At 39.7% G+C, this 27,500-nt stretch overlaps 3 protein-coding genes across 4 annotated transcripts in view; 2 read left to right on the top strand and 1 right to left on the bottom strand.

The window, feature by feature from the left end:
* LOC138048758 (cytochrome P450 4X1-like) overlaps nucleotides 1-6,915 on the top strand; it is a 9,216-nt gene extending 2,301 nt beyond the window's left edge. For both annotated transcript variants that reach the window (XM_068894881.1, XM_068894882.1), the window contains exons 3-5: nucleotides 123-444; nucleotides 4,344-4,532; nucleotides 5,430-6,915. In XM_068894881.1, the coding sequence (XP_068750982.1) occupies nucleotides 123-444; nucleotides 4,344-4,532; nucleotides 5,430-5,755 (837 nt within the window). In that variant the 3' untranslated portion in view covers nucleotides 5,756-6,915. The remainder of the gene's footprint in view (nucleotides 1-122; nucleotides 445-4,343; nucleotides 4,533-5,429) is intronic.
* A 502-nt stretch (nucleotides 6,916-7,417) lies between these two features.
* LOC138049041 (polypeptide N-acetylgalactosaminyltransferase 1-like) lies at nucleotides 7,418-19,357 on the top strand. Its single transcript, XM_068895152.1, has 8 exons — nucleotides 7,418-8,474; nucleotides 10,343-10,509; nucleotides 13,665-14,037; nucleotides 15,186-15,303; nucleotides 16,805-17,125; nucleotides 17,756-17,854; nucleotides 18,324-18,461; nucleotides 18,826-19,357. The coding sequence occupies exons 1-8, from the start codon at nucleotides 8,122-8,124 to the stop codon at nucleotides 18,982-18,984; spliced, it is 1,728 nt and encodes a 575-aa protein (XP_068751253.1). The 5' UTR covers nucleotides 7,418-8,121; the 3' UTR covers nucleotides 18,985-19,357.
* A 3,159-nt stretch (nucleotides 19,358-22,516) lies between these two features.
* The window catches only part of LOC138049040 (zinc finger CCCH domain-containing protein 14-like), a 21,005-nt gene continuing 16,021 nt past the window's right edge, over nucleotides 22,517-27,500 (bottom strand). The window contains exons 11-15 of the mRNA XM_068895151.1: nucleotides 26,551-26,619; nucleotides 24,619-24,698; nucleotides 24,222-24,343; nucleotides 23,655-23,755; nucleotides 22,517-23,481 (exon numbers count right to left, since the gene is read on the bottom strand). Of these exons, the coding sequence (XP_068751252.1) occupies nucleotides 23,427-23,481; nucleotides 23,655-23,755; nucleotides 24,222-24,343; nucleotides 24,619-24,698; nucleotides 26,551-26,619 (427 nt within the window). The 3' untranslated portion in view covers nucleotides 22,517-23,426. The remainder of the gene's footprint in view (nucleotides 23,482-23,654; nucleotides 23,756-24,221; nucleotides 24,344-24,618; nucleotides 24,699-26,550; nucleotides 26,620-27,500) is intronic.

Raw genomic sequence — 27,500 nt, forward strand, 5'->3', positions numbered from 1 at the left:
ATTCTCTGCCCCCTCTCATTATATTCTTGCAGTGAGAGACCTTTGCTGGTAGGAAAACTCATCCACCTTTTAGTACTTCATTTTCGTGAACTAAAGTTCAATGTTTTTGTTATTTCCTCTAGGCTTTAGGTTACTTTGTCAGAATGTTAGGGGATCGTGCCTTTTTGTTGATTCCACGTTTATGGGAGTGGATGCACCCTTTCAAAGCTCATTGCGGTCATCAACTTCGACGTGTACTTGACAACTTTGTCAATCAGATTATCCAAGAACGTAAGAGTAATGATGAGGCCAGGAATGATTTGTTGACGCTGCTACTGCGTGCACAAGATCCTGAATCCAAGTACAGACTGACTGATGTTGAAGTTCATGATGAAATTCTGACTTTTTTGTTTGGTGGATTTGAAACTGTGACGTCTCAACTGTGTTGGATTTTGTTCCATTTGGGTAGGTTATAATTGATGATAATCAGTGAAAATATTAGCTGTCAACAACTGACAAATTATTCGGTGGCAAAAGTGCTAATTAGCCCTGACATTCTTTTGAGATTGTCCAACTTTTCGACCGAAATTACTCCCAAGATTATTTGGTGTATCAGGCTTAAATTCTCATGACCAACAGTTCCCATGTGATCCAAACAGGGCAATCAGCATTCAATCAGAAATATTTCAACGCTATCTCAACGTCCTCATCAGTGGATTGGTTGATTTCATTATCTGTCACGGGATTGTAAACCACCTGACCCTTCTAGTGTGCCGTAAACAGAAGGTAGGTCCAAGCCCCTATCTCTTAATTTCTAATCTTGATGAAACGTGTCCTTGGCAAATGCCAACTTCGTACACGAGAAGGACGATGGGACGACAAAGGCCACCGTGTATAGAAAGACGGAAAGGCAAGGAGCTTTATTTAAGTGTCTAGCCTTCTAGTGCTGGAACACTAATTGGGGACACTTTAAACTGAAATCAGCAACTCAAATCAAATCAAATGCTGGTTTGTGAGGAGAGGGGAAAACCTCTGGGTTCAGAGTAGAGAACCAACAAACTCAACCCACATATGACTTCACTATGACTATGAACTTGGACGTCGGGCTTCAACTTCTAAAAAAAGGATGAGTTTCTTTCAGGTGATCTTCCTCCCTTTGCTCTCAGCAGTAACCATGGTACCCCTGCGGTTCGTGACGACAAAGGGTTTGGGGTTGTAGGGGGTTCCGGAGCTGCTGCGCGAGGGGTTACGCCTGACTAGGATCTTGTCCCCTGTTGCGATATTGCTCGGCTTCACATACACTCTACGGTCGGCATAGGTCTTCATCTTTGCCTTAGCCAGTTGGTCACGGTCCTTAATGGGTGCTGGGTCACCTGAAGGACTGGGCACATTGTGAACTTTGATACGCACTGGTCTGTTGAATAACACTGTGGCTGGCGGCTTGCCTGGTGAAGAATGTGGGGTCGATCTGTAGTTACGGAGCATATCGTGTAACTCGTGTTTCCAGGGGCGGTGCTCCACAATAGCCTCTTCAACCGTCTTCTTGATTGTGCGCAAGAACCGTTCTACTTCTCTGTTCGCTTGCGGCCATTTGGGGGTTATCTTTCGGTGGTCAAATCCCGAGCTCTTCGCAAAGGACTTAAACTCCTTCCCATTGAACGGTACGCGAACTCTGCGAATGTCTTGTGGCAGACACTGAGGGCATGAACTCCACTATAGGGTATCTAGAGTAGTCATCATTGAGGACAAGTAAGTATCCTCCACCCGACAGTTTCTTAAAATCAGCACTAATCTGTTGCCAGGGTTCCTCTAGCAGTGGTGACAAGTTGAGTGGCTCGCCCGTGATTTCTAAGGTTGTCGCTTGAGTCGCAAGACATGACTTTTCTTTCTTCTCCATTTCCCTGATTTGATGCCCAGAAACCATACTTTTTCCCGCAGGAGTGACTTTGTTTTCTCTGTGCCTTGATGGCCTTCGTGGGCGAGATCGATTACTGTCTGCTGTAGGCTTTCAGGGACTACGATTTGCCTGTGTCTAAGGATCACGCCAGATGAGCTGCAAAGGGTCAATGCTTCCTTGGCTTTTTCGAACGTCTTGTATGTATGCCGGTTGATGTCGAGTCGCTTTGATGGTTCGAACCAGTTGCTGGTTCACACAGCATCGGTAACTGCCTGAAGAGTTGGATCCTTGGTGGTTGCTTCTGCAATATCCTCGAGGCTGAGTGCGCTGGGTATAGAAGATTGTGAGATGTAGTCAACAAACTCTTAATTCGGCTACGCGTTCTTGTCGACCGCCAGGTAGCGTAGACTTCTCAGGATGTCTGGATATGTAGTCGTCCGGGTTTCCTTTGCCGTGCTCGTACAGGACTGTCAGTTAGTATGGCTGAAGTCGTAGAGTCCACCTCTCTATTCGTGTTGATGGGTGTGACTTGGGACTGTTGCATATCGATAGCAATGGCTTGTGATCTGTGATGACATTCACCGGTTTGCCATAAATGTACAGGTGGAAGTATTCGCACCCCCAAACGACAGCGAGAGCCTCACTTTCGGTTTGGCTGTAGCACTGCTCCACAGGAGTGAGAGATCTGCTTGCATAAGCAACCACGTGCTTGCTACCAGTAGCGGGGTCTGTTTAGGCAAGGATGGCTCCAAGTCCTACAGGGCTGGCATCGACGCTGATTTCGGTGTGCTTGTCGGGACCAAAGTAGGCAGCCACTGGGCCTTGTGCAAGGGCTGTTTTGAGCCGCTGAAGACCGTCTTCATGCTTTTGACTCCAATCCTAAGGGCTGTCTTCTCTCTGGGTCACCTCGCGTAGGGGCTGCGTTTGGGTCGCATACACAGGGATGAATCTAGAACGATAGTTGGCCATACCGAGAAGGCTTCGCACTTTGGCAACGTAGGGTGGCGGTGGGAGGTTGGTGATCGCTTCGACCTTCTTTGGGTCAGCTGTGAGACCTTTACCCAAGAACACATAACCAAAGAACTCGACGCTGTCTCGTGAAAACTCGCATTTTTTACGGTGGAGGGTGAGGCCTGTAAAGGTTTCTCGAAACGCCCGGTCATGGTCTTCCTGTGTTTTTCCGTGGACTAGGATGTCATCACTCAAGTTCAACGCTCCTTGGATTCCACTCAGGGTCTCGCGAATGGTATTCCGAGAGCGTTTCGACGTAGTTTAGTCGACGAACACAGTTGGACGATTTGACTTTTGATTTCGCGATCCGTATCGGCGATTTCGCAAGTTTGTGCAAGATGTTTCAGCCTGGTGTAGTAGGTTATAATGTCTCCACCTGATTCGTGCTTGGCCTGCCTGAATTTGTACTCTTTATAAGCCACGTTACTCTTAGGAGTGAAGTGATTTCTCGAGCGGATCTTCATCTCCTTCTGCCAAGGCTTCGGGTATCGTGTCAACAATGAACTGAACAATGTCGTTCACTTCTTCGCCTGCGTAATGCAACAGAATGGCCCGCTGTCGCTTCTTGTTGGTGACATTTAGCGCCACGATGAGATTTCGGAATCTTGAAACGTACTTTTTCCATCGAGTGCCAAGTGCGCCGTGGTCTTTGAAAAGGTCGAACGAGGGAAAAGGGCGGGGTAGAGTTGTCATTGCTTCGAATGCTGGTTTTTAACCTGACTTGATTTGTCTTGATTCTGCTGTTTTGTCGGCTCGACTGTACTTGCTTTGAATTGGGAATGTTTCTTTTGTGTGTTTTATCCTCGTCGCCAGTGCAGCGTTCGCAATAGTTAAAGGGAATCGCCGCACGAAAATCAGTGTTGTTCTGCTCCTCTTTTTTTTTAATTTCCAACACTCACAACGTGCCTCGTGAAATTACATGATTGACAGGTAACGCAACGCAATCACCGGAAGTGATCATTACAGTTACCATGTCGCTGACCGATCACAGAATCGCGACTGGTGAAACCATTGTGACGGCGTCGAAGTGTTTCTGATAGCCTGCGTAGCTGGCGGGATGCGTGAGCGGGCGAGCGGCGGCGGAGCCGCCAATTTCCCTCGCGGGCGAAGCCCGCGAGTGAATTCGCGAGCGGCGAAGCCGCGAGTGAATTTCCAACTCGACTCTTCACCAATCCTCTCACGGCTGAGCCACTCGCTTTCACGGCTTCGCAACCAAATCTCGCTTTCACGGCTTCGCAACCAAATCAGAAGCACTCGCGCACGAAAATCCCCCCAGCTACGCAGGCTATGTTTCTGATTAAATACTGATTGCTCTGAGTCAGAACGTTTTTTGGATTAGGTTCTGTTTCCAGAGCAGGAAAACAGTCTTTGCGATAGTCTCATTCTAAGTATCGTCATGGGGTAGAGCTTTTACAGTTTGGAGGTTACAGAGTAACGTTTGTTTCTTTCTTTCCAGCTCAAAACCCTGAAATTCAAACTACAGCCCAAGAGGAAGTTGACCGAGTACTTGGTGATTCTGATGTTGTGACTGCAGATATGGATAAGGAACTCATTTATGTGGGGAATTGTATAAAGGAATCACAGCGACTCATTCCTGCATTGACTGGTTTTTCCAGAGGAGTAGCTCAAGACAGTGAATTAGGAGGTAATGATGAAATGGTATATGATGAAATGGTATATGAAATGAATCATATATGAGGTAATGTGGTATTTTTCTTTGCGTTGGGTGAATGGGTTTCTGATTAGGCCGATCGTTGGGTTTGGTAGCCTGCGAACGCAGAAACGACCGCCGGAAATACGTCTGCGTTCGCGGGCTATGGGTTTGGCGAGTGGGAACGAATTTGCATGACAACATCCCAGTTCGGATTTTTTATCGTCTAAACTACATTATAACAAGACTACATGGCAACGAAATGAAGGAAACAACAATAAAAACGATTAGCAAAAGTAAATAAATGGCGCACTTGTGAGGCACACAAGAATATAACCCCTGATTTGCGTTAATTTGTTAATTTCAATTTGAAGAGATTCTCTTGCAATTTACAGTCTCCCCAATTCGTGCAGCGCTAGAAGATTAGCCACCGGCTTAAATAAAGATCCTTTCCTTTTCCTTTTTCCTTCGATTAAACTTAACGTGTAACTCTGCCTGTTCTTTAATTAATAGGAACAAAGGGGAACTGAGTTCGCAGAACCCATTCGAAAAAGTATAGGAGCAGTAACCTGGGTAATTGTGAAGAAGAGCTACCCAAAAAACCTGTCGGCCGACTGTCGGCAGTCGGCAGTCGGCAGTCGGCAGTCGGCAGTCGGCCGACAGTCGGCCTTGCATAGTATTGTAACATTTAAGCAATTCTTGACTCAAAGCTAGTCCAATCAAGCACTTTCAGTCTACACGAAGAGTCCCTGAATGTTAATGAAAACGCATATTTCAAAGCTCTCCATTTAACGCGCTCGAGATAGTTTTCGTGATTTTTCCCACTGATATTTCTTGACAAATGGACCTATTATACATCATGTCTTTATCCTATTTTTGGTCTTTCCATAGGATTTCACATTCCTAAAGGCTCTGTAATGTTCCTGGACTCGTACGTACTCCATCATTCGGGCGATCTGTGGGATAATCCGGAACAGTTCGATCCAACACGCTGGGATGACAAGATGGCGGTTCACACCTTTTCCTTCCTTCCTTTTGGTGGCGGCAGTAGACGATGTGCTGGCCAGCCTCTAGCCGTGGTTGAAATGAAAGCTGTAATTGCGTTGATTTTGAGAAATTTTTCACTGACCTTGGATGAAAGCAAACCGCTTGTCACAAAGGTTGAGCTTGCATTTGGTCCAAGGGAAATTCATTTCTTTCTGCGTAAAAGAAACTGATCTCTTTCATTTCTCCCTACGGCCCTTGTCCCTTCATTTTTATTTTGCGGTTTTAAAGACGTTTAAATGGTTATCTCACGGTAGCTTGTTTTTTCCTGGATATCTTAAGTTGATGATGAGTTTTGAACAAGCTAAGCAAAAGGTAACATCAGCGAATTTCTATACCGATAAAATTATCGTTAAGTTAAATTCTAAATAGAGATATCTTTGTCCATCTGCAGACGAGTTGTTAGAACTTGAAAAACGGCGGCTGGCTGTTTCTTCACCATGTCATGTTGGTGGACGGGGTCAAAAACTCTCTAATTAGCTTCTTTTGTTCGTCCACCAGCTTTTCCTCTTTACACAATTTTCACCTCGGTGTGTAAACCCAACCCATTGGGCGTGACCTATACGGTATCTTAAATCGAGTAAACGTGACGTGTAAACCACTTATTGTGCGTAACCTGAAACCGCCAAATTTTGAAGAGGGATATTTGTTTTTGTTTTTGTTTTCCCGAAGATGATTTTAGTGAAAGAATTTGGATACATATTTATGAAAAAGAACCTACTAGTCTTCAAGCGCTGCGGCACTACTTGGGGACACTTCATATTCAAGCAAGCTTTGCCATCCAGCAGGTGCTTTTCATAGTAATTTTTTTGAGCATTAAAGTCACTGTAAAATCTCTCACATAAACGTCAGTTGCCTCAAAATTGACCTTCGTACTATATTTCATCACGCATCTGGCATCTATTTTGTACCAGAACCATTTTTAATGATTGACAAGATCACGTGACAGGGTCATGCAAGGGGCCTATTTTAAAACTCAAATCAGATTTATAGCGGCATAAAACCTCTCGGAGTAGAATAGAGAACCAACTAGCCTGCGAGCAGGCTCTCCGAGGGACTAGGGTTCGGGGAACTGCTCGCAGGCTAAGAACCGAAAAACTTTTTAAAGTTTGAAAGATATATATGAAATACATTATATATTGCACTGCGGGTATGAAATCAAATGAAACCATGTTGTCTCGCAGTGATGAGCGCAAATTTCTATTGCGTCGAGAAGCCTGAAAAAGTGACAGATAAAATATATTGTACTTTTTGTGATGGTATGCAAGCTGAATTGTTGTTTCTAAGGATAAAGATGATTGTCTAATACAACATTATGAATGCCTTGGTTGAACTTGTTGAGGTGTTCTGCTTTCATATGTATGAGGAAGACGGTGACAGCAGACGGTGAGGCCTTTTTTTGTACGTGGTCTGCATTTTAGACCCAAGGGGGAACAGAGAGAGAGAGAGAGAGAGCAAGGCGGATCCAAGATTTTTCTTAGGAGGGGTGCACCACGAAGGAATGCCACAGCTGACTGGCGTCGTTTTTATGTTTTGCAGAATATCAGCTGTATTAGAAAACCGCAGGTCTTCTTAAGGGGTGCGCACCTCCTGCACCCCCCCCCCCCCCTCCCCCACCTATATCCGCCCTTGAAAGAGGGGTGTTAAGATATAATGCTGGATAAAGTAGAGGGGGTTGTGTAATTGTTGCCATTGCAATAGAGGGGGTTTGGTTGTTATATGAAGGACTTTCCATTTAATTTGGTCAACCCCACCCCTCATCCCCCTCCCCCCTCCCCCTTTTCCCCCATGCGCTGATCTTACAACATAAGGCAACTTGTGTTCCTTATATGACGCAGTTGATGATTATTGTACATACTGCTGGACAGTCGTACTCGAAGACGGTGAAATGGTAATTTGCATTTTTGCATTTTCTTTTAATTTATTTCTTTTTGGCATTTCTTCGAAAACGAATTAATATGTCACTGCCGAAGTTTTTCGCAAGTAAAGAGTAGGCAGACGACGTCAACTTGTGTTCCCGAATGCTGAATACAACGAGGAATTCCATCGGTTTCATCTGGGGTCTTATAACCACATAATTTCCATGGTACCCAACGTTGCTGTTGTGCATATCAGTTTTTATCTCATTTTTAATTTGATTCATTTGGGGTTGTGAGTTGGTTTGCTCGACTGAAAGCGAATCTTATTTTCTGCCTGTCACTGTGGCTTTCTGTGGTTTTAGTTGTGGTGGACCGTACCACACGATTTCAACAAAACAAATGGATTTCAATGTCGTCTTGTTTTCGCTTTGAACCTATCAAATGACAGTTTACAGCACTGTGGAGCCAAGAAAATCTCTACACAATCTTGCAGTTACATACACTATGCAATTTTTCAATACGTTTTCTTGCAAATTTGAGGCGATCGATCTCGTGACAGAGTGAGATTTATTCAGCTGGAGTTTCGACCTATACACATCGCAAGCCGGCCAGTAGAGTTGTCACAGAGTCTTCGTTACTCCTTCCTGCTTGCATAAGAGCCATTGTAGGAACGTTTGATCATGAGATTCACATTGAAAAGAACTTGTAAATGCCTAGCCGTTTTGATTGCCACCGCAATGATGTATTTATTTCTAAACTGTGGTTTTAATGGCTGTCAGAAGTATGGTCTTGATCCCATACACGTGGCGAAGTTCCATCCGCAACTCGGAGATATGATGAACATTGAAGACTTTTGGACACCGGAAAAAGTAAAAATTCTGCCGAAAGGACCAGGATCCAATGGTGAACCTGTTCAAACCGATCCAATAAATAACGTTGACAAAGATCGAGCTTATGCGGAGTTTGGCTTCAATCAATTTATTAGTGATAAAATTTCTTTGGATCGAACTCTTAGAGACACTAGACATTCAGCGTAAGTATCAAAGCCAACTCAAATTATAATTTATTTTTTTTCTGTTTCATCACAAAGTTTGGAGTAACTGCAGAATACCCGGCCACTACTATTATGTTCTTGAAGCGGCATCCTTTGAAGAAGAGGGGATGTAACAAAATGCGACATTCATATGCAAATAAGTGGCCGGGTATTCTTCTTAAACATTGTGGTTAATGCTTTTGTAAAATTAATGAGGAGTATCCACTATGTTAATTAGCTTAATTAGCCAGATGGTGTTATGCTAATTATCATAATATTGAATTCATCTTTTTGTCAAGAATTTACTTACATTGTGGGTGGTAATTTGAAGCTGGTCTATAGTTGTCAGTTTTACTTGGGTTTTAATTTATTTTTATCACTATCTGCGATGTATGCCACGCTGACATTACAAAACAACTTAATGTGTATAATCGAATCCCTCTCCCTCTCCCCCTTATTGTCAAAACTATCCCTCTCCCCCTTATTGTCAAAACTATATCCTTTTCAGTTCATGTCTTCAAGTTTAAGGACTTATCATGGACTCTGCCAAGGACCCCTCACAACTGTGGCCTTAGCACATGATTCCCTTCTCACCCCTCCCCCCACCCCACTAATGAAGAAGTCTCCAGCATTACCAAAATTAATTACTTATTAATTGAGTAATTAACCTATTGACACCTCAAATGCCTTAGGATTCCCCCATTCGGCAAGTAAAATCGACTGGCGTCAGACAGAGTAAATGTGTTAAGTTTCACTCAGTGGGTTAAGTATTGACTAATATTTAGTTATTTAATTCAATTTAATTTATCTCCATCATTACCTGAATGAAAAGCATAGGGTGATCAATTGAGCTGCTGCAATTTTATGTACCCTTGATTATGCTCAAGAAGAGTACTGTCCACTGCAGTTACATTTTCACAAGTTAGAGTGCTGTTCAAGCCAAAATTTTTCATGATGCGGAAAATATAGCTCCAAGATATGACCTGCTAAAATGGCCAATCAAAGATGAAGAGATGAAGAATAATGATCCGGAAGAGTATTAGTTGCAGAAGCAAGATGGCCGACACTGGTAACACCCTCTCAGATCTGCAAACTATTTTAATTATGCCTGTTTGGTTATAGATGAAAGATTGAAGCTGGGAGCAGGTCAATTTAGTGGGCTCCTGATTGAAAGAAATGTATATTTTGAAGTGTGGGTAAAAGACGAAAGATTAAAGAAAACCTAGAACTTGTCACGACTGTGTGGCTTCATAGCTCAGTTGGTAGAACATTGTAACAGCATCACAGACGTCATGGGTTCAAATCCCATTGAAACTGCCTGAATTTCCCAGGCGTCTGTAAGAGACAACATTGCTTAAATTGTCCAGAAAAGGTCGAGGATCACCTCAATCTTTTTCTCTTGAGAAATTACTTGAAATAAGCCACCCTGCCAGCAGAGCCTTTCTTAACTCGGTGAGAGAAAAAGGACTCTGCAGAAACCGTGTAAAGTCTTTATTGAGCATGCCAAGCCTCGATTGCACTGAAGGCTCGATTTTGACCTTCGCTTTGTCAAAAATATGATGCGCACGCTGCTGGTTTGACTGGAGTGACTAGCCCAGAAACTTGGGCTGTGGTGACTTAAAAGACTTGACACAATATCTGCAGAGCCTCTCTTCCTGACTGTCTGGTGAGCTGTAGGGAGGCTCTGCTCGTAGGGTGGAAATAAGCACAAATAAGCTTAAATCAAACAAGTTTCCCTGAGCTTTGGCAAATGCAAATTTCAGCCTAATGTTTTCCATTTGGTGTAAAGTCGATGCTAAATCTGTCCCTTATCCAAGTTAGTTTCAATTAACTCTATCATTCTGTTCTGGGCTTTCTTTATATTTTAGGTGCAAGGACCGCAAATACCCAAAGAAGCTCCCCAAAGCTAGTGTTGTTATTGTATTTCACAATGAGGGCTGGTCAACATTGTTACGCACAGTTCATAGTGTGCTCAACAGGTCGCCTCCGCACATGCTTGAAGAAATAGTCATGGTAGATGACTTTAGCAATAAAGGTCAGTGACGGATGTACAAAGCGACTTAGTTTGTAAACTGGAATAGTTGTAAGCCTTAAGTTTGTAAAAATCATTACAGCGTCGTTAAACCGGAGTACCCTTTCAGAGCAAAGTAGAGAACCAACAAACTCAAGCCACATATGGCGTCAAATCTGGGAATTGAAACTGGACCGCATTGATGGAAGGTGAGTGCTTGCACCACTGCGCCAACCCTGCTCTGCTCCCCAGATTTCGTAAGTAGACATGCACTGAATGTCCAAGGATGTGGGTTGCGACTTGATACTTCATTGAACATTACCAGCTTTTTAAAAACAGTGTAGCTGTGAGAGGAATAATAATAATAATAATAATAATAATGATAATAATAATAATAATAATAATAATAATGCGTAAGATCAATGAAAAGATAGTAGACTTTGTAGAGAATGTGATGAGGAGCTGGACGATCACTCTACACGTAAGAACAAGTGCAGGTAACCAGGAAATTGGTCCCCTTATAATAAAGCGAGGTATACTCCAAGGTGACGCATTCTGTGTTAAGCTTTTTACTCTCTGCCTCAACCCAATCGCTTGGTACGTCAGAGGAACAGAAGGGTACAGCCTTTCACATGCAAAGAACACAAAGATAACGCATTGCCTTTTCGTGGACGACTTGAAGACTTATCACAAAAGTTCAGCCAAGGCAACTACTTTGACAAATAGACTTGAAGGCATGTTTGGTGATATAGGCCTAGACTGGGGAATTCGAAAGTGCGCCGCGATCCACATCAAGGGAGGAAAGCTCCAGAAAACCGAGAACCTACCCCTTACAAGCGGTAGCCAAATACCAGCACTAGGAGAGGGAGACCATTACAAATTTCTCGGTAAGGTACAGAATGTCAACCAATTAGACAAACAGGTGTTTGAGCAGGCCAGTCAAGAGTACTTAAGAAGACTAGCAGCTATATGGACCTCCCCACTCTCCATACCAAGAAAAGTAAAGGCCACAAACACGTTTGCTTACCCAGTTCTCCAATATTATATGTGGTCAAGTGAATGGGCGATAGAAGACCTACAAGAACTGGACAGAAAGACCCGAGCAGTAATAGCCCAGAACAAAGGCAAGCACAACTCTGAGTCGAACCCGACCTTATACCTATCACCAGATTTAGGCGGGAGAGGCTTCAAAGAAATAGAGATACAGTATAAAGTTACGAAGATAAAGACCGCACACTACACCACGACCAGTAAAGATCCCCATATAGAAGTAGTGAGAACCTTTCAGGACGTCAAGGAAGCAAAAAAGAGTAGATCAGTGATAAAAGATGCCAAGACTTACGCCCAGCAATTAAACGTAGATGTAACATTCGACGAACAGCACAAATCCACCTCAGTAACAATGGGTGAGAAGGAAACTTTGTTCAAGATCAGTAGTCCAAAGTACATTCAGCAAACCCTTAAAGAGGCAACAGACACAAAGTATAAACAAAAAGTCTTCGAACAACTATGGCTGGGCAACTATGTCACTCAACGCTGGAAAGACAATGACATCTCTAAAGACAACTTCAACCCAATCATGAAGTGGAAAAACATACCGGACGTCGTACTAAGTGTGCACACCAGTATTCTACAACAGCTCGTCCCTACAAAGGTTTACAGGGTAAAGAAACAAAAAGAACAAGGCTTAGACTTAGTGTGCACACTGTGCCACAGTGCAGAAGAAACCGTCCCACATCTATTATGCGGCTGCTCTGCCATTGCCCAAACAATCTACAAGGCGAGACACGATAGAATGTTAAGGCCGATTTACCATCTCTTATTATCAGTATATAACATGGAAAACGACGACTCCAAAGCATGGGAGAAACAAGCGATCCCGAAAGCAAGCACAGAAAACGACGAAGCTAAAATTCTCTGGGACACGCCTATATATATAGATAGGGCGCCAGAGAATGGAGCAAACAAGCCAGACATGACGATCTTTGATAAGAAGAACAAAGTTATCATCCTAGTGGAAGGAACTGTATGTAATATCGGACAGATCAACGATAGGAACGATTATAAGAAGAGAAAGTACTTGGATTTAAGACTGGGTCTCCGAAAACTCTATTCCGACTATGAGATCAAGCAAACCAATATAGTGTTTAACTTCCTGGGAGATTTCAACACCACGCTAAAGAAAGAACTCTCTGATCTAGCCCACAAGAAAGACGTTACTAAAGTGCTAACCAACTGTCAGAAGTGGATCATATCACAGAACTGTGAAATCACCAAAAAATTCTACAGTTTAAGACAATGAAACACACATCCTTTTTTTTTTTTTTTTTTTTTTTCAGTCCAGGAACTGTTGCCTAGACACTGTCCGCAGCAAGTTTCAAAACAAATTGTAAACTGGAAAGCTATTCAATACAACAGATAATAATAATAATAATAATAATAATAATGATGATGTTGCGAAGGCAGTCCACTGGAAACTGTGTGAGAAATATGGACTGGAAAACTAATAAAAATGATTGTAGTATTTTAAAATGCAGTGACCTTTCATGTTTTTTTAATTTCTGAAAGCGAGCGCAAGTACTCAAATGCAAAACTGACCTTGTCTGCTTCTCTGAATTAATGACCCTTGTGTTAGTTAACACTAGAATATGGAAAAAGCCTCACACACTTTGTTAGCTTATTATCTCTGGATTGATATGGTGTAGTTTGTTTGGATGTCTGTGGTAATGTAATGGTTATTGATTCAGCGGAGCAGACAAGGACAGATTCGCGTTTGAGTGCTTGCGCTCACTTTTTGAAATAAATCGTGAAATTTAAAGGCCTTTTCAATACATTTTATTAGCTTTCCAGTGGTATATACCCGGTACTAGGTTCCTTGGGTTTCTTTAAAAACAAATGCAAGCAAGAGTAATTTTCGGAAAGGCACCCCTGAAGGTTGACAGTAACCTTAATTTATTTCATATCAACTTGTTTGATGAAACCCAAGTTTGTGTTTGTCTCTCCCACCATTCGAGCATCCACATACTGGATGCTGTTTTTTTTTGTTTTTCAGTGCCAGGTATTATGTCAGCACATTTTGTAATTAGATAGGCCTTCAAATCTGTCTCATAAAAAAGATTTATTTGGTATGTCATTGAAAGTTTAAATAGTAAAGTCTTTGTAATGTTTCAAATCTGCAGACTTTCTCAAACAAAAACTAGATGATTACACAAAACAACTGGGCAAAATAAAGATTGTACGGACCAAAGAAAGAGTTGGACTTATCAAAGCAAGGTCTATTGGTGCTGTAAATTCTGTTGGTGATGTTGTGCTCTTTCTTGATGCACATTGCGAGGCTAATGTTGGCTGGTTACCCCCTCTGCTGGAAAGAATTGCATTAGATCACCGAACAGCAGTGTGCCCAACCATTGACTTTATTGATCATAATACCTTTGAATACAAACCCATGGATCCATATATAAGAGGAACTTTTAACTGGAGATTTGATTATAAAGAAAGGCCTGTGCGTGCTGAGGATATGAGAAGAAGGAAAGATCCCACTCAAGAAGTCAAGTATGATTTCACATTTTCTACTTTTTTACACTGTGGTTTCATATATATGTGCCATACTGCTTCAATGTAGTTTTTAGTACTACATACTAAAACAGTGGATAGCAAATGAAGGCACTCTCTGATTGGCTACCCAAAATAGTAGGAGTACATTTAAAAGGGGGGGGGGGGGGGGGGCGTTGTGGTTTTGGTGTGAATCATGGAAGTTTCAGGGAAGGAAGGGGGAGAGGTTTAGGGGAAACAACACTGTAGTAAAAAAAGTGGGGGAGCTCTCTAGACATAATTTAGAGCTGAAAATTATAAAATTATTTAGCAATCGTATATCAATTCCTATAATTAAAAACAATAGTAATAATCAAAATGTGCCCTAGGAATGTAAAATGTGTCCTAGGATATTGCATGTTTAAAGCGTGCAAGATTCTTTACCTCATATATTTGATTTGACAGTTGGTTCCAAGCCATTGCACCTTGATAAGAGAAAAAATGTTTAACGTTTCGTTTTAGGTAGCGGTAATTGGAGGTCATAGTTTGAACCCCTCAAGTTATAATTGTGATTTTCAGAGGTTCTATGAAAATGCTTCTGAAGATACCTCGGACAAGTACTTATTGAATAGTTTAAACATCGTAATTAACAAGTGCCTTTTCTCTCTTTCTTCCAAGTTAGACCACTCTAGAGAATTTAGTACCGCTGATGATCAAAAAATAGAGTAATCAGCCCTTGTAATAATCTGTCCTTCTCTATTTTGAAACTTTTGTAATTTGTCAGCATGTGTTTTGGAGCAGTCACTCATACGGGGTTTCACAAAATGAAAGTCAGTCATAGAAAAATGTAGGACAGGCTTTTGCATGAGATTCAGGTGAGTTTCAATGAACACTTTGATCCGTGCTAAATTGACAAAAATCAGTATACATGACTTATAAGAAAACACTTTGAAACAGTGCTTACCCAAACATGTTCAAAACATGATTAAGGTTTGGTGTGAATGGGGCATTAGACTTAAAAGGACACTTTGGCTTAATTGGATATCAAAATTGGGCTTGCATAATCTCTGGACATAAGTGAGGTCTTGAAAGAAACATTTGTAAGTTACATTAATTTTGTTATTCTTCAAACCAGACTAGCATCTCTTACACTTTTTATTTCAATGCAGGTCCCCGGTCATGGCAGGAGGTCTGTTTGCTATCAACCGAGAATTTTTTCATGAGCTTGGTCTATATGACCCAGGGATGTTTATTTGGGGAGGAGAACAATATGAGCTATCTTTCAAAGTAAGACGGGTTTGAAATTAAATTTTTTTGTGTCGATGTCAGCTTACTTAGGAGACTTTCCAAGGGAGCAGTTACATCACTATTTCACATCCTTTTCTTTGTTGTGGTGATGTCGCTCTAACATCGACAAAATGTTGCCATCACTGTGTTGGTGTTGGCAAATGTTAATTGCCATTGTCACAAACGTATCAGTTGTCTTCTTGACCCATTGACTCCTGGGAGTGAGACTTGATAGATTTTACTCTGACTGACGGCAGACGATTTTACGGTTTTAATATATATATAATTATTTTATTGTGCACTAACCAATTAGTGGTATAATTTCTCTCCTGTTTCTTTTTTCATGACTGTTGGTTAGAGTGAGTTTCAATCGAGTCTTGTAAAACCAAAACCAAAGTAATTATTTTGGCCAATCAAAAAGGACGGAGACAATCCGGTAAACCAATCAAAACTTGAAGGAATTACATGTAAATGACACAAAGCACAAGCCAGGATTGGTTTTGGTTTCACTTCAAATTGGTTGAAAAATGGCGTGAGAACTTTGAACCAATCACTGAATGAAGTAATGCAAAACCAAAGCAATTCGTTGATTACTTTCGACACTCAATTGAAAACTGCTCTATTTTATTGTGAAAAAGCAGTAACTGGTATTCTCTAGTGACAGTTACAAAATTGGCTTTTAATTTTGCTGTGTTTATTGATGTGTGTTGTGAGAGTTGTTGAAATTTTGTGGCATGTTGGGCATGTTTAAAACATGAAAAGGTGAAGTGACAAAATAGAGAAATGGCGAAATGGCAAAATGAATCCACATTATTTTAGCACAGGTTCACCAAACTGACCCAAATTAATCACTGAATCAGTGAAAAAAAACCAACTGTACTTGAAAGTAAAAAATATGATCGAAATTTTGAATAAAAACGTCTAACCTTGTTTTACTGTGAGGCTTCTTGCCTTCTGTGTGATTTTTGTAAGGCCTTATGCAATTCTCAGCTTGAGTTTAATAATTGTCGTTTTCAGCGTCGGTGTTTTCCCTATGTATCTATGTTAACCTGAGGCTGAAAACCATAAATGTACTGAAAAGCGTATAAAGCCTTACAAAAACCACACAGGAGGCAAAAAACCTCAACATAAAATGAGACGTTTTTATTCAAAATTTCGCTCAGATTTTTCACTTTCAAGTACAGTTGCTTTCTTTTTCACTGATTCAGTGATTACTTCATGTCAGTTTGGGGAACCTGTGCTAACATTTGTAGATTCATTTTGCCGTTTCCCCATTTCATCATTTCGCTATTTCATCAATTTTTGTTCTTTCATGCTTTAAACAAGCCCAGCAGTGGCATGTTCATGCCATTTGCTGTTGTCCAGAAAGTCCTGTTTAGCCAGTTTTTAGTATCAGGTCACTTGTCAGCTTACTTAGCTGAATTCTTACAGTAACTGAGAGGAAGGAGTTGTTGTGCCCACTTGCATGGAACTTAACCCTGTAAGCTACTTTTTTTTTCAGCTTTGGCAATGTGGTGGTCAACTTGAAAACATCCCCTGTTCTCGTGTTGGACACGTCTATCGCCACCATGTTCCTTATTCTTACCCAAAAGCTGATGCCACTCTTGTAAATTTTAAGCGTGTTGCTGAGGTTTGGATGGATGAGTACAAAGAGTGGCTTTATGACAAGAAACCTGAATTAAAAAATGTTGACCCTGGTGACATTAGTGATCGAGTTGCACTGCGAAAGAAACTTAATTGTAAGAGCTTTAAGTGGTACATGGAGAATGTAGCCAATGATACAGTCAGATCAATCTATGAACCATTGAGAGCTAATGGCCCGGTAAGTGAATTCTTTCTGCTGGAAATGTCAGCTCACAAATATTTCTTACATAGGTACAGCTGTAGTTAATATTTACCTTTAAGTTCATCAATGCATTTAATGAAACCAAAGTTTTCTTGTTTCACTCCTCACTGATGCAGCACCAAAATTTCTTAAGAAACTTAAACCCCATCATTCCTCTAGTTTTAGAGGCTTCAGGCAAAGTGCTCCATCTCTGCCATCTTGCTGGATTTGTGCTTGCAAATGGCCAAATGTTTTGCGCACTCATGAAAACTTCTAATCTTATTTCTTTGATTCCCATATTTCTGTGAGTCGTTGTGACGAATCCAATCCCACAAATATGTTGATCTATGTGTCAGCCAATGCATTGGTCAACACATTACCAACACGTAACTGACAAGTATAAATATTTTGGTCCAAAGGCTTACTGTATCCTTATAAAATAGTAGATTGCCTTATCTTAGACTAAACTGTACAGTTCATGATAAAGTTATTGTTAAAATTGTGCATGGATCTGGTTAATTTCTAGTCCAAATGCCAAATCTTGGTGGGCAAAGTTTAATTAATTAAGGTTCAATTTCGTGTAGATAACCGTGCATTCGTGATATTATTACCATCTTCCTTTCGCAGATTCGCAACCCAAGCACCAATCTTTGCATTGACTCCATGGGAAGAAAGGCTGGTGGAGAACCTGGGCTAATGTCTTGTCATGGAATGATGGGAAACCAGGTACATTGTGGTTTGTGAGATCAAAATAATAACAACTTACATAATGATACAAAAGTTGTTTGTTTCCTTGGCCCAAACGAAAAAATAAAATTAATTTTACTTGTATAGGTTTCAACTGCATTTCTTATTTGTAATAAAGGCAAACTCAAACTAAAAAAAGGTTTGAATGCCGCAAAATCTTCCCTGTTCTGGCTTTGTACAAAAACACATGGTCGGTTTTTTTCCTTCTCCAACAGCCTGAGAATTCCAGAAATGGCCAAAATGAAGGTAACTTGGAATGCAGTTTTATTAAGCAGGGGTCAACTCTTTGAAAAAATCGCTGGTTGTTGCCATTGTTACTGGTACAATCAATCAATCAATCAATCGTCAGTCATTTGCACATCAACCAACCAATGGAATCAGTTGTCAGGCATCAATCAATCGATCAATCACTCAATAAATCAGTTCTGTCCATTTAATATGTTTGCAGGCTTTTCAATACACATTGTTAAATGAATTCAGACAAGATGAGGCATGCCTGGATGTCAGTCAAAGTTTCAGTGGTGCAAAAATAACATTTTATGGCTGCCATGAATTAAAAGGAAACCAAGAATTCAAATATACTGAGGTAAGAGTAACACAGGCAGAAAGCAAAGTGCTATGATTTCAAATTTTTACCTGACAAGTAGACAGTGATAACTTATAATAATTACAATGTGATAAAACAACATTGAATTTTATGCAGTATGTTGGTCCAAGCTACAATGTAACTCAACCAAAATGAATGGTAAAATAATGAAACACAACTTTCCATAGGAAAGGGTTAATTGCAGCACATCATTACAACGCATTCACATTTTGTATTTTTAATTTGTGTGTATGTTAAAGTGTTACATCCAGGGAGAGTTAAAAAAAAGTATACATGTAGTTTGTTCTTGTCAACATCTTACATTAAATTTTTAGCTTTCTGATTTGTGTTCATCATTCAACAGGACAAGAAAATACATCATGTGGTCAGCAATAACTGTGTGACAGCAACAAACAAAGGATACCCAGTCATGGAGCCTTGTGTGGACAAACCGGAACAAACATGGGAAATAAAATTGAATGACCTTTCAAAATTAACCACTAAAAAAAGAAGCTTAAAATAGTTTATTTTCATTGTATACAATTCTAGAATGTTAAAGATTTTACCAATAGGCTTTTTTAGTCATCCAATATTGTAGACACCAAATTACTAGACTGAATTTTCTAGTCTGAGATGCTGGTATTGGGCACACTGTTGCAAAGTCGATCAAACAAGTCCGGCAAATGACTAAAATTAATTCCAACAAAGGATTGTTGAAAAGCGTGAATTGTCAAAAAGTGCATCCACCAGTGATACATATCATTTCTGCAGTATTGTTAATAATTTTGGAACTTTCGACAGCAATAATAATAATAATAATTTATTATTTTTAATAAAAACAGAAAGGGTGGATGAGTACTGCCCTTGTTAATTTTTTAAAAATTCTTAAAAGAAAAGCCTTTTATACTGGTTTCAGTACTTGGACTCCTTGAACTTGACCACTGTCAGTAGTTATTAATCTCATATTTAGGAAGGTATGAGTGATGTTTTGAAAGTTCTCAAAATTGCACAAGCCATACGTAGACTATTTCAAAGATTCATTCCAAGTGGACCACAGATGCTGAGACCTAAATGCAAGATTAAAGTCCTTATTCCATTTGCATATAGAATCTGCAAGCCGGGGTTCAATTCTGGCCTCGGCCAGCATGTGGGCTGAGTTTCAGTAGATCTCAACCTGACTCGAGGGTTTTTCTCCGGGTACTCCGGTTTTCCTCCCTCATCAAAATCGACTCACAGCTAATTGACATCTAGCTGTGGTGCTGTGCTCCGACATCAAACATGGACTGTATAGCGGCAGCCAGAGGCGCCCTTGTATGCTTTCAGCACGATGTCGTGAGCTGCGCCCTTTACAATTCAGTCCTCTACTGCAAGTAAGGGTGATTAGCACTAGCACTAGCAATATTTATTCTCTATTGAGCCACCTAGCTTTGAGTGACTGTGTGCAGGCAAAACACTGGTTCATTTTATTGATTCACTACTACAACCTTTATAAATTTTTTAATTGTTCTTGACGCCACACCTCTACATAGGACCTGTAGTCGCTATTTTTTGTCAAAAGGAATTATAATTCCTACACCAACATAGTCTTACGACAGACAACATTTCAAGAAAAAAAGCAGGATTAGTACACAAAACCTGAAAGACTTTGACAACTACTAGATTTTGGCATGGTTCGTAGAGATGGACTAGTTATGAAACACTGGAGACTACAAAAGCAAGGGCAATGCACCTCACATTAACTTGACTGTGACCATGCAAAATCTTTTGAATTAATTGAAACTTCTGAGTGGCTGTCTGTTATTACAGAGGTCATGGGTTTAAATCCCATGCAAGCTTGAATTTTCCAAGTTTTCCTTTCACAATCTCAAACCGTTAAAACATGTAGTCTTTGACACACAAGAGTAATGAGTTGAATACTGGGTCACAAACTACTTTGCAGCACTGTCCTCAACTATAGAACTATTCCAAATCACAAAGTAATAATTGTGTAGTCAGGAGTAGATCAAATTAAAGTTGGTTTTTCCAGTTTCAGGTAGCATACATGTAGAAAAACAACTTGAAAGAAAGTTTTATCAAACGAAAGAAAAAGACGTTTGGGACAAGAAAACAGTAGCAACGTTATCCAAACGTCTTTACAGGGTCCCAAAGGGGTTTAGGGCTCCAGGGATCCGGGCCTCCAAGGCTCCATAGCAGCTACTTTAAGGCTCCGGGCTCCACTGTTGACAAGTAGACTGTACTCTAAACACCGGAGAAATGATTGGGCTCTGGGCTCCACAGCAAAAAAATCCAGGGCTCCCACTTTGGGACCCTGTAGGACAGTGCCAACTATTGTTATTGCGCATTCATTCTGCACATCCCACGATACTTGGGTTTCCTATCAGTGGTGCTTACTAATGCAGGGATTTTTTTATCTGGTTTAAAACTACGCATAGAAAGCAGAACTTAGCAAGTGCTCTTGGTATCCAAAAGGAAAACTGGGGGGTAACCATGCATTTTTCTGAGATACTTAAGCTTCAGTTTGGAAAAGAATGCCATACATTGCTCTGTATTTTAAAGCCTTCGTTTAAACAAATATTGTTGATGAATTATCTTTGAAAAATGTGTGGTTACCCCCAAGTTTCTTTTTGGATTTTAATGACACTTGTTAAGATCTGCTTTTCCTGCATATTCATAAACTGCGCAAAAAATCCCTTTGAATCAGTACGCACTGTCCTAACTAATTGTCCGATTAATAATGGCTACATTGAACACCGATTGCTGTCACTGGTAAGTACTAAAACAGTTGAACTTCAGGATGCAACCAAACAACCAACCAACAAATGGCAGTATCAAATTATATATTATTTGTTTTCATCTTACTGATCGCCATCTTACAATACTCAACAGGAACAAATAAAAAGCATGCCATGTACATTGTACAACAGAACATTTACTGCTAGAAAAGGTTGTTGCCAGTTTACCTATCTCAAGGAGCAAAAAGGCACAACACTGTACAACAAGTTCATTAAAAATAAAATTAATTTAAAAGCCACTTCTTGCAAGGATACAAAGTTGAATGCTTGATATAGGTTTACTTTGCTATGTAGCCTACAGTCCTTGGAATTTTTAAAAGTCCTTTTAATAACGACTTTCATGCAACCTTCAGTTTAGAATCATATTCTTTTCCACAGCTATTTCCCGTCAGTTTCTCACAATTTAATTTGTATTCATAAAAGGTGTAATTGGTGATATCATAGTTAATCGAGGGACTGGTTATGAAACCTTAGAACTTTCAAAAGCGAGAACAATGTTGTTGCAGTCGATGTTGAATTGACCGTGACCCTGCACAATCTTCTGTTTTCGCTTCGCACGGGTTCACAAAATTAGTTGTGCATAATTTAATTGAAGGATTTGATTGGTTATCTCGAAAAAAGGTGTGTTTTGTGCAGGGTCAAGGCCAAAAACATGAAACAAAGGAAGTTGTCCAGTTTCATAACCATCTCCATGAATTAACTATGGTGATATCTGCATGTATCTTGAATGACTGTTTTTCACAGAAGTGAGATTTTTGGATATTAATCCATAACTTTATCCTCTTACATAAACTGTAACAGGACAAGGAGGTATTCCCCTAACCTTACATCAAGGATTGCAAGGGTTAACATGCATTTACACGGTAACACATGACATAAAATGGCCTTTAAGGGCCTCTTGCAGGCAGGTAATACATGTACTCCAATCACTAACAGGTTTTTTAATTACCCTGGCACTAGAGCAAGTTTCAATCGAGTGTTGTAAAACCAAAACCAAAGTAATTACTTTGGCTGGAATCAAAAAGGACGAAAACAATCCAGTCAACCAATCAAAACTCGAAGTAATTACACGTAGCCGACACAAAGCGCGGGAAAATGTGCTCGCGCGAGCCATGATGGGTTTTGGTTTCACTTCTGATTGGTTGAAAAAATGGCATGAGAACTTTGAACCAATCACTAAGTGAAGTAAATGCAAAACCAAAGCAATTCGTTAATTACTTTCGACACTCAATTGAAAACCGTTCTAAACATACGTAAAAGCACAAACTGCTAGTTGCCATGAAGTCTTAATCTTAACCCTTTGACTCCCAAACCAGCCTGAAACGGCCATACTTAGTACTTTACTCTGTCTGATGCCAGATGATTTTACTTGTCAATGGGGAATCCCTGGGAGTCAATGGGTTCATAGGACAAAGTATCTGAACAAGCATATCATTACTTGTAATCCTGAAGAACAAGCTACACCTTACTGGAATTCTGCATAATCTTACTGAACATGTACCTTCAAGTACCAACACCTAAACTGTATTTTGGCTTCCATCAATCAAAGTTTCAAAGCCAAGCTAAAAGATGCTGGTAACAGAGCCGAAACCACGCAATAGCCTGGTTCATTTCATACTATGGTTGGAAAAACAATTAACTGTTGAAAATAATCCCAAACTGATACGAAAAACTGAAATCGACCAAGAAATTTGAAAGTGTGTTACTACTTAGTGAGTGTCTGTTTCTAAATGATTGTTTACTCTAAATAGAATGACAAAGGAACATCTTTGGTTATCATGGCAAAAAGGCTGATATTCTACTTTCAAATTGACTGACAAACAGTTTGGCATTTGGAGTTCACAGTGAAATTCTGCAGAATTGTGAACATCACAATACTACAGTTAACCTTAATTCTATAAAACATCCCAAAGCGGGTATTGACTGAACGTTTTGCCCATTTTTAAAAGGATAACAAGTGGTCGTACTATGATCAAGTATCACAGTATATATTTTCATCACTACGATGAATCAAAACTGACCAACCCAGATTAAAACTTCCTATGATCTGCACAGTTTTACAACAACTGAGCGATGCCATAAAATCTTACCACTTGCCAACAAATCAATCACGTTGCACGGACAAAACACATTGTTGATACACGATTAAAATAAAGCTTAATTTAAGCAGGCACTATAAAACAGGCATTGATGTCACCTTCTGTTCTGACAGAGCAAATCTTCTTTCACTGAAAGAAAAAAAAGAATAAAATAATAAAAAATGGCCAAGTATGCCTTGAAGCATCACATCAAATGGTTTGTTACAAAGACCACTGCAGCTGCTTAATGACGGAATGCAGCCTATACACCTCACACTCACTTTGCACTGCACAATATGAGATGGAAGTTGTTTTCAGCTTACCTTATGTGTAGTGATGGAGAAACCCACTTTAATGACGAGGGCTTTGCAGGATGGCTAAACAAACAGTTTGGTCGGGTGCAGCTTAGTCCAAAACGGCAAGGCTGTAAGACAAACAACTTTTATGATAAAGGGTAAAATCTTACATTTTTTATTTTTAATTATGTTTGCCTTCTTTAATCATGTAAATAACAATTATAGTAAAAAAAACAAAACAAAAATTATTATTACTAAAGCCAACAATAAAAATTACCACACTTCATAATAACATAAAAATATACGCAGAGAACAAAGTACATAGCTGAAGCTTTTGAGTTGGTCACTCCCAGATTAAATTCATACTATAATATTATTAGTATTATTGGAAAAGACACTGCAGGGAAAACACAGTGAAAAACAACACATGAAAAGTGGCAACTTTGGATCACCCATATGAATGGAAACAAAACAATACAAAAAAGAAAATAATGCAAATACACTGTAAATCACAATCTAATTACTTAGAAAAATATTACAGTTAACATGAGAGATCTGGAGGTTTCATGACACTACCTTGGAAGAATACTGTACCTTGGGTTGTGGGTGATAAAATGGACAGTCCGCCTTGGTACAAGATGGATAAAACTTGCAAGGGATGGGTGGGACACTTGGTGAAGAAGGTACGAGGACACTAGGTGAAGGAAACATGAAACCTGTTGAGATTCAAAAACAGCATATCAATACTGTACTCACATCAGAAATTAAGAATACACAATACTAAATGACTTTGAGAGCCATTCTGTAAAATAATATAATATTATGGTCTACACTTTTTTTCAGTCCAGTTTTTGGCCTTTGTGTAAATTAAGTGCAAAATTCTTTCAATTTCTTTTTGCTAATCAGGGAAAATCTGTGGTGATCATCGACAGTGAAATGACTGAGATTTTCCAGACATAAGATACCTGTCCTGAAAATCTGAACTCCATACCTGAAACTGGAGATGATACAGGAGATGTTTGTAGCTTAGTTCTTAGTTTGTGTGTATAAGGGCAGGCTGAATTAGCACACCTAAAAATGAGAATAAAATAAAGCAAAAATGAACACACTCATCAAGCAAATATCATATCATTGAGCAGGAAGGATCAATGCCACCTGTATTAATATTGCACCTTTGCATCCTGGTTATTAATTTTTTTAAGGTTACAGATAGCAAAAAGTCGAAACACTTTCCAGTAAAAGAGAATAATGAAACTAGAAAGTTCTAAAAGAAAGTGAAGTGCTGTGAGAATAGAATCAGTTACTGCAACAATGGAAATGTAGCTTATTTATTAAAAAATATAAATGATCACTATAATTATTGTAGAAAGTACATGTCTATAGGGTCATTTAAGGACGGTGCCTATACTAATTAAAGGTATTTTTTCCCCGGTGTGTGATTATGCAGGAAATGTAGATCTTAACAAGTGTTATTGAAATCCATAAAGAAAATTGGGGGTAACCACGCATTTTTCAAAGATAATTCACGAATAATATTTGTAAAAAGCTGTAAAATACAAAGCAATGTATGGTGTTCTTTCTCAAATTGAAACTCAATTATCTCTCAAAAATGCATGGTTACCCCCAATTTCCTTTTTGAATACCAAGAGTACTTACTAAGATCTACTTTCTCCGGATAATTTTAAACCACGCAAAAATATCCCTGTATTAGTAAGCATCGGCGAAAGGAAACCCGAGTATCTGGAGATGCACAGAACGTATGTGCAATAACAATAGTAGGCACCGTCCTTAAGAAGAAACTCAAGACCCACTTATTCACTAAAGTTTTTGCCAAGTAATAGTCGCAGCAGTTTTTGTACAAAAATTATGTTTTAATTTTACATATATTATATGATTTTTATTTTGTTTCATTTTATTGCACTATTATTATTAGTGTTGTTTTGTTACTTCGAGTTTGTAAATACACTAGCCCACTTGAATATGTATAATTATAGATACTTGCACTATACAAGTCAAAAATAAAAAATCAAAATAACAATAATAGTTTATATGTACGTAGGAATCAACAAATTAGCAATTGTCAAATTTACCAATAATAAGAAAAGGTCTGTTGAGCACTTGGAGAAGATGGAAACTAATATGACAGTACAGGTAATATGAAATAAGAAACTAAACATACACACAGTAACAACAACCACAGAACGACAGAAAGACAAAAAATCCCTGAGCATGTGTACGATGAGCTCATCAAGTCACAGGAAGCCCGACATGTGACATCATGGCAGCAATGTTTGTGCTCAATCTAATCCTTGAGGAATGGAATTTAGCTCTATTTTTATGCAAATGTTTCCTAAATTCCTTTTGTTGTGGTGAAAATGCAGAGCTCTGATCATGTGAGGGGTTTTTCTAATTGGGCCCTAGTATTTCTCTTGGACTTCTGAAATTCCTGTTTCAACCCTTATTGACTAGAGAGTACAAAGCATTTGCAGCACAGTTGCATGATCATTGCTCCTTTTTATTTCCAGCTTCTTTGCAACTGCTCCACAAATGCTCAAGTTGCTTCAAGAGGATACAACAGATTATTAATCTCTCATATTCTCTCGGAGGCAAAACATGAAATTGCCCAGTTTTGGGTTTAAATGACAATGTGGGCACACTGAAGCCAATAGTTTATCTTCTACATTCAGTTCAACGGTATTCCTACAGGTCCAGTTGTAGGTTTATGCTGGTTATTTTTGGCAACATTCTACACCATAGATATTCTCTCTACAAAAGTTTATTTCAGCGACATTATAAAGCAAGAACCAGAGGGAATGACAAAAAATACAGTGTAATCATAATTGCACAAATGTCTTCCATTCTCTCTGCAATAAATTATAGAGAAAGAGATAGGTCACAACAAGGAGTAACTGCTTATCCTTACCTTCCATCATATTTACAAGGAGGATGAATAAACCTACAGGTTTCTCCAAATCTACACTTAGGGAAAGATCTGAAAACAAAGAGATCAAAATGTCATCATCATCATCGTCACCATCATGACAACCTCAGTTGAGCCAAAGGATGATAGAGGCCACACCCATATCCCTGTTCAGTGACTACAAGCTGGGGTGGATCTAAGATAAATGATGACCGGTTTACCTAAACAAGGAAAAAGTTCCTAGGGGGGTCTGAGGGCAGGCTCCCACAGAAGTTTTGGATTTCAATTGTCTGAAGTCCCCCGTGTTTCTGATCGATTTCAGTAAAACGGTGGAAAGTGGTGTGGATCTGCCCCAGACAAGGGTACAACAATGACCTCTAACCAGCAAGGAGCTCTCATACACTCAAATAATGAGCTCACTCCCTGGAATATCTTTGTGTGTGAGTTGCCAGGTAAGTTTTCGGAAAACACAAGAAATATTACATGTAAGTAAGTCTGACACTCACACTCATTCAAACAGAGATAATGATAATAAAGTTTATTTAAGCATCAAGTTTTCTAGCACTGGGGCACTAATATTGAGGGCACAGTGTGCGTAGAAATGAATTCAATTTAACTCAAATCAAACATTGCCTTTTGAGGACAGGGGAAACCAGAGTACCCCAAGAAAAACCTCTTTAAGCAGAGGTAGAGAACCAACAAACTCAATCCCATTATGATGGTCAATGCAGGGTGGAGGGCAAGTGCTCTCACTACTTCCCAGCCCTGCTCCTCAAGTAGAAGACCAATCATTAGGGAGGTCAAGCAACGACAATGGCGACGACAACGACAACATCATCTCAAAATATAAATTTCCGTTGTTGTAATCAGTTCATGACTACTTCAACCTTTTAATATGACAAGGGTGTGGTAGTTTCTTAAAAGTGACACTGGTCGGAACGGCACTTAATTTA

This window comes from Montipora capricornis, chromosome 5 (genome assembly GCF_036669925.1).
Source record: "Montipora capricornis isolate CH-2021 chromosome 5, ASM3666992v2, whole genome shotgun sequence".
In the NCBI taxonomy this organism is placed as follows: Eukaryota; Metazoa; Cnidaria; class Anthozoa; order Scleractinia; family Acroporidae; genus Montipora; species Montipora capricornis.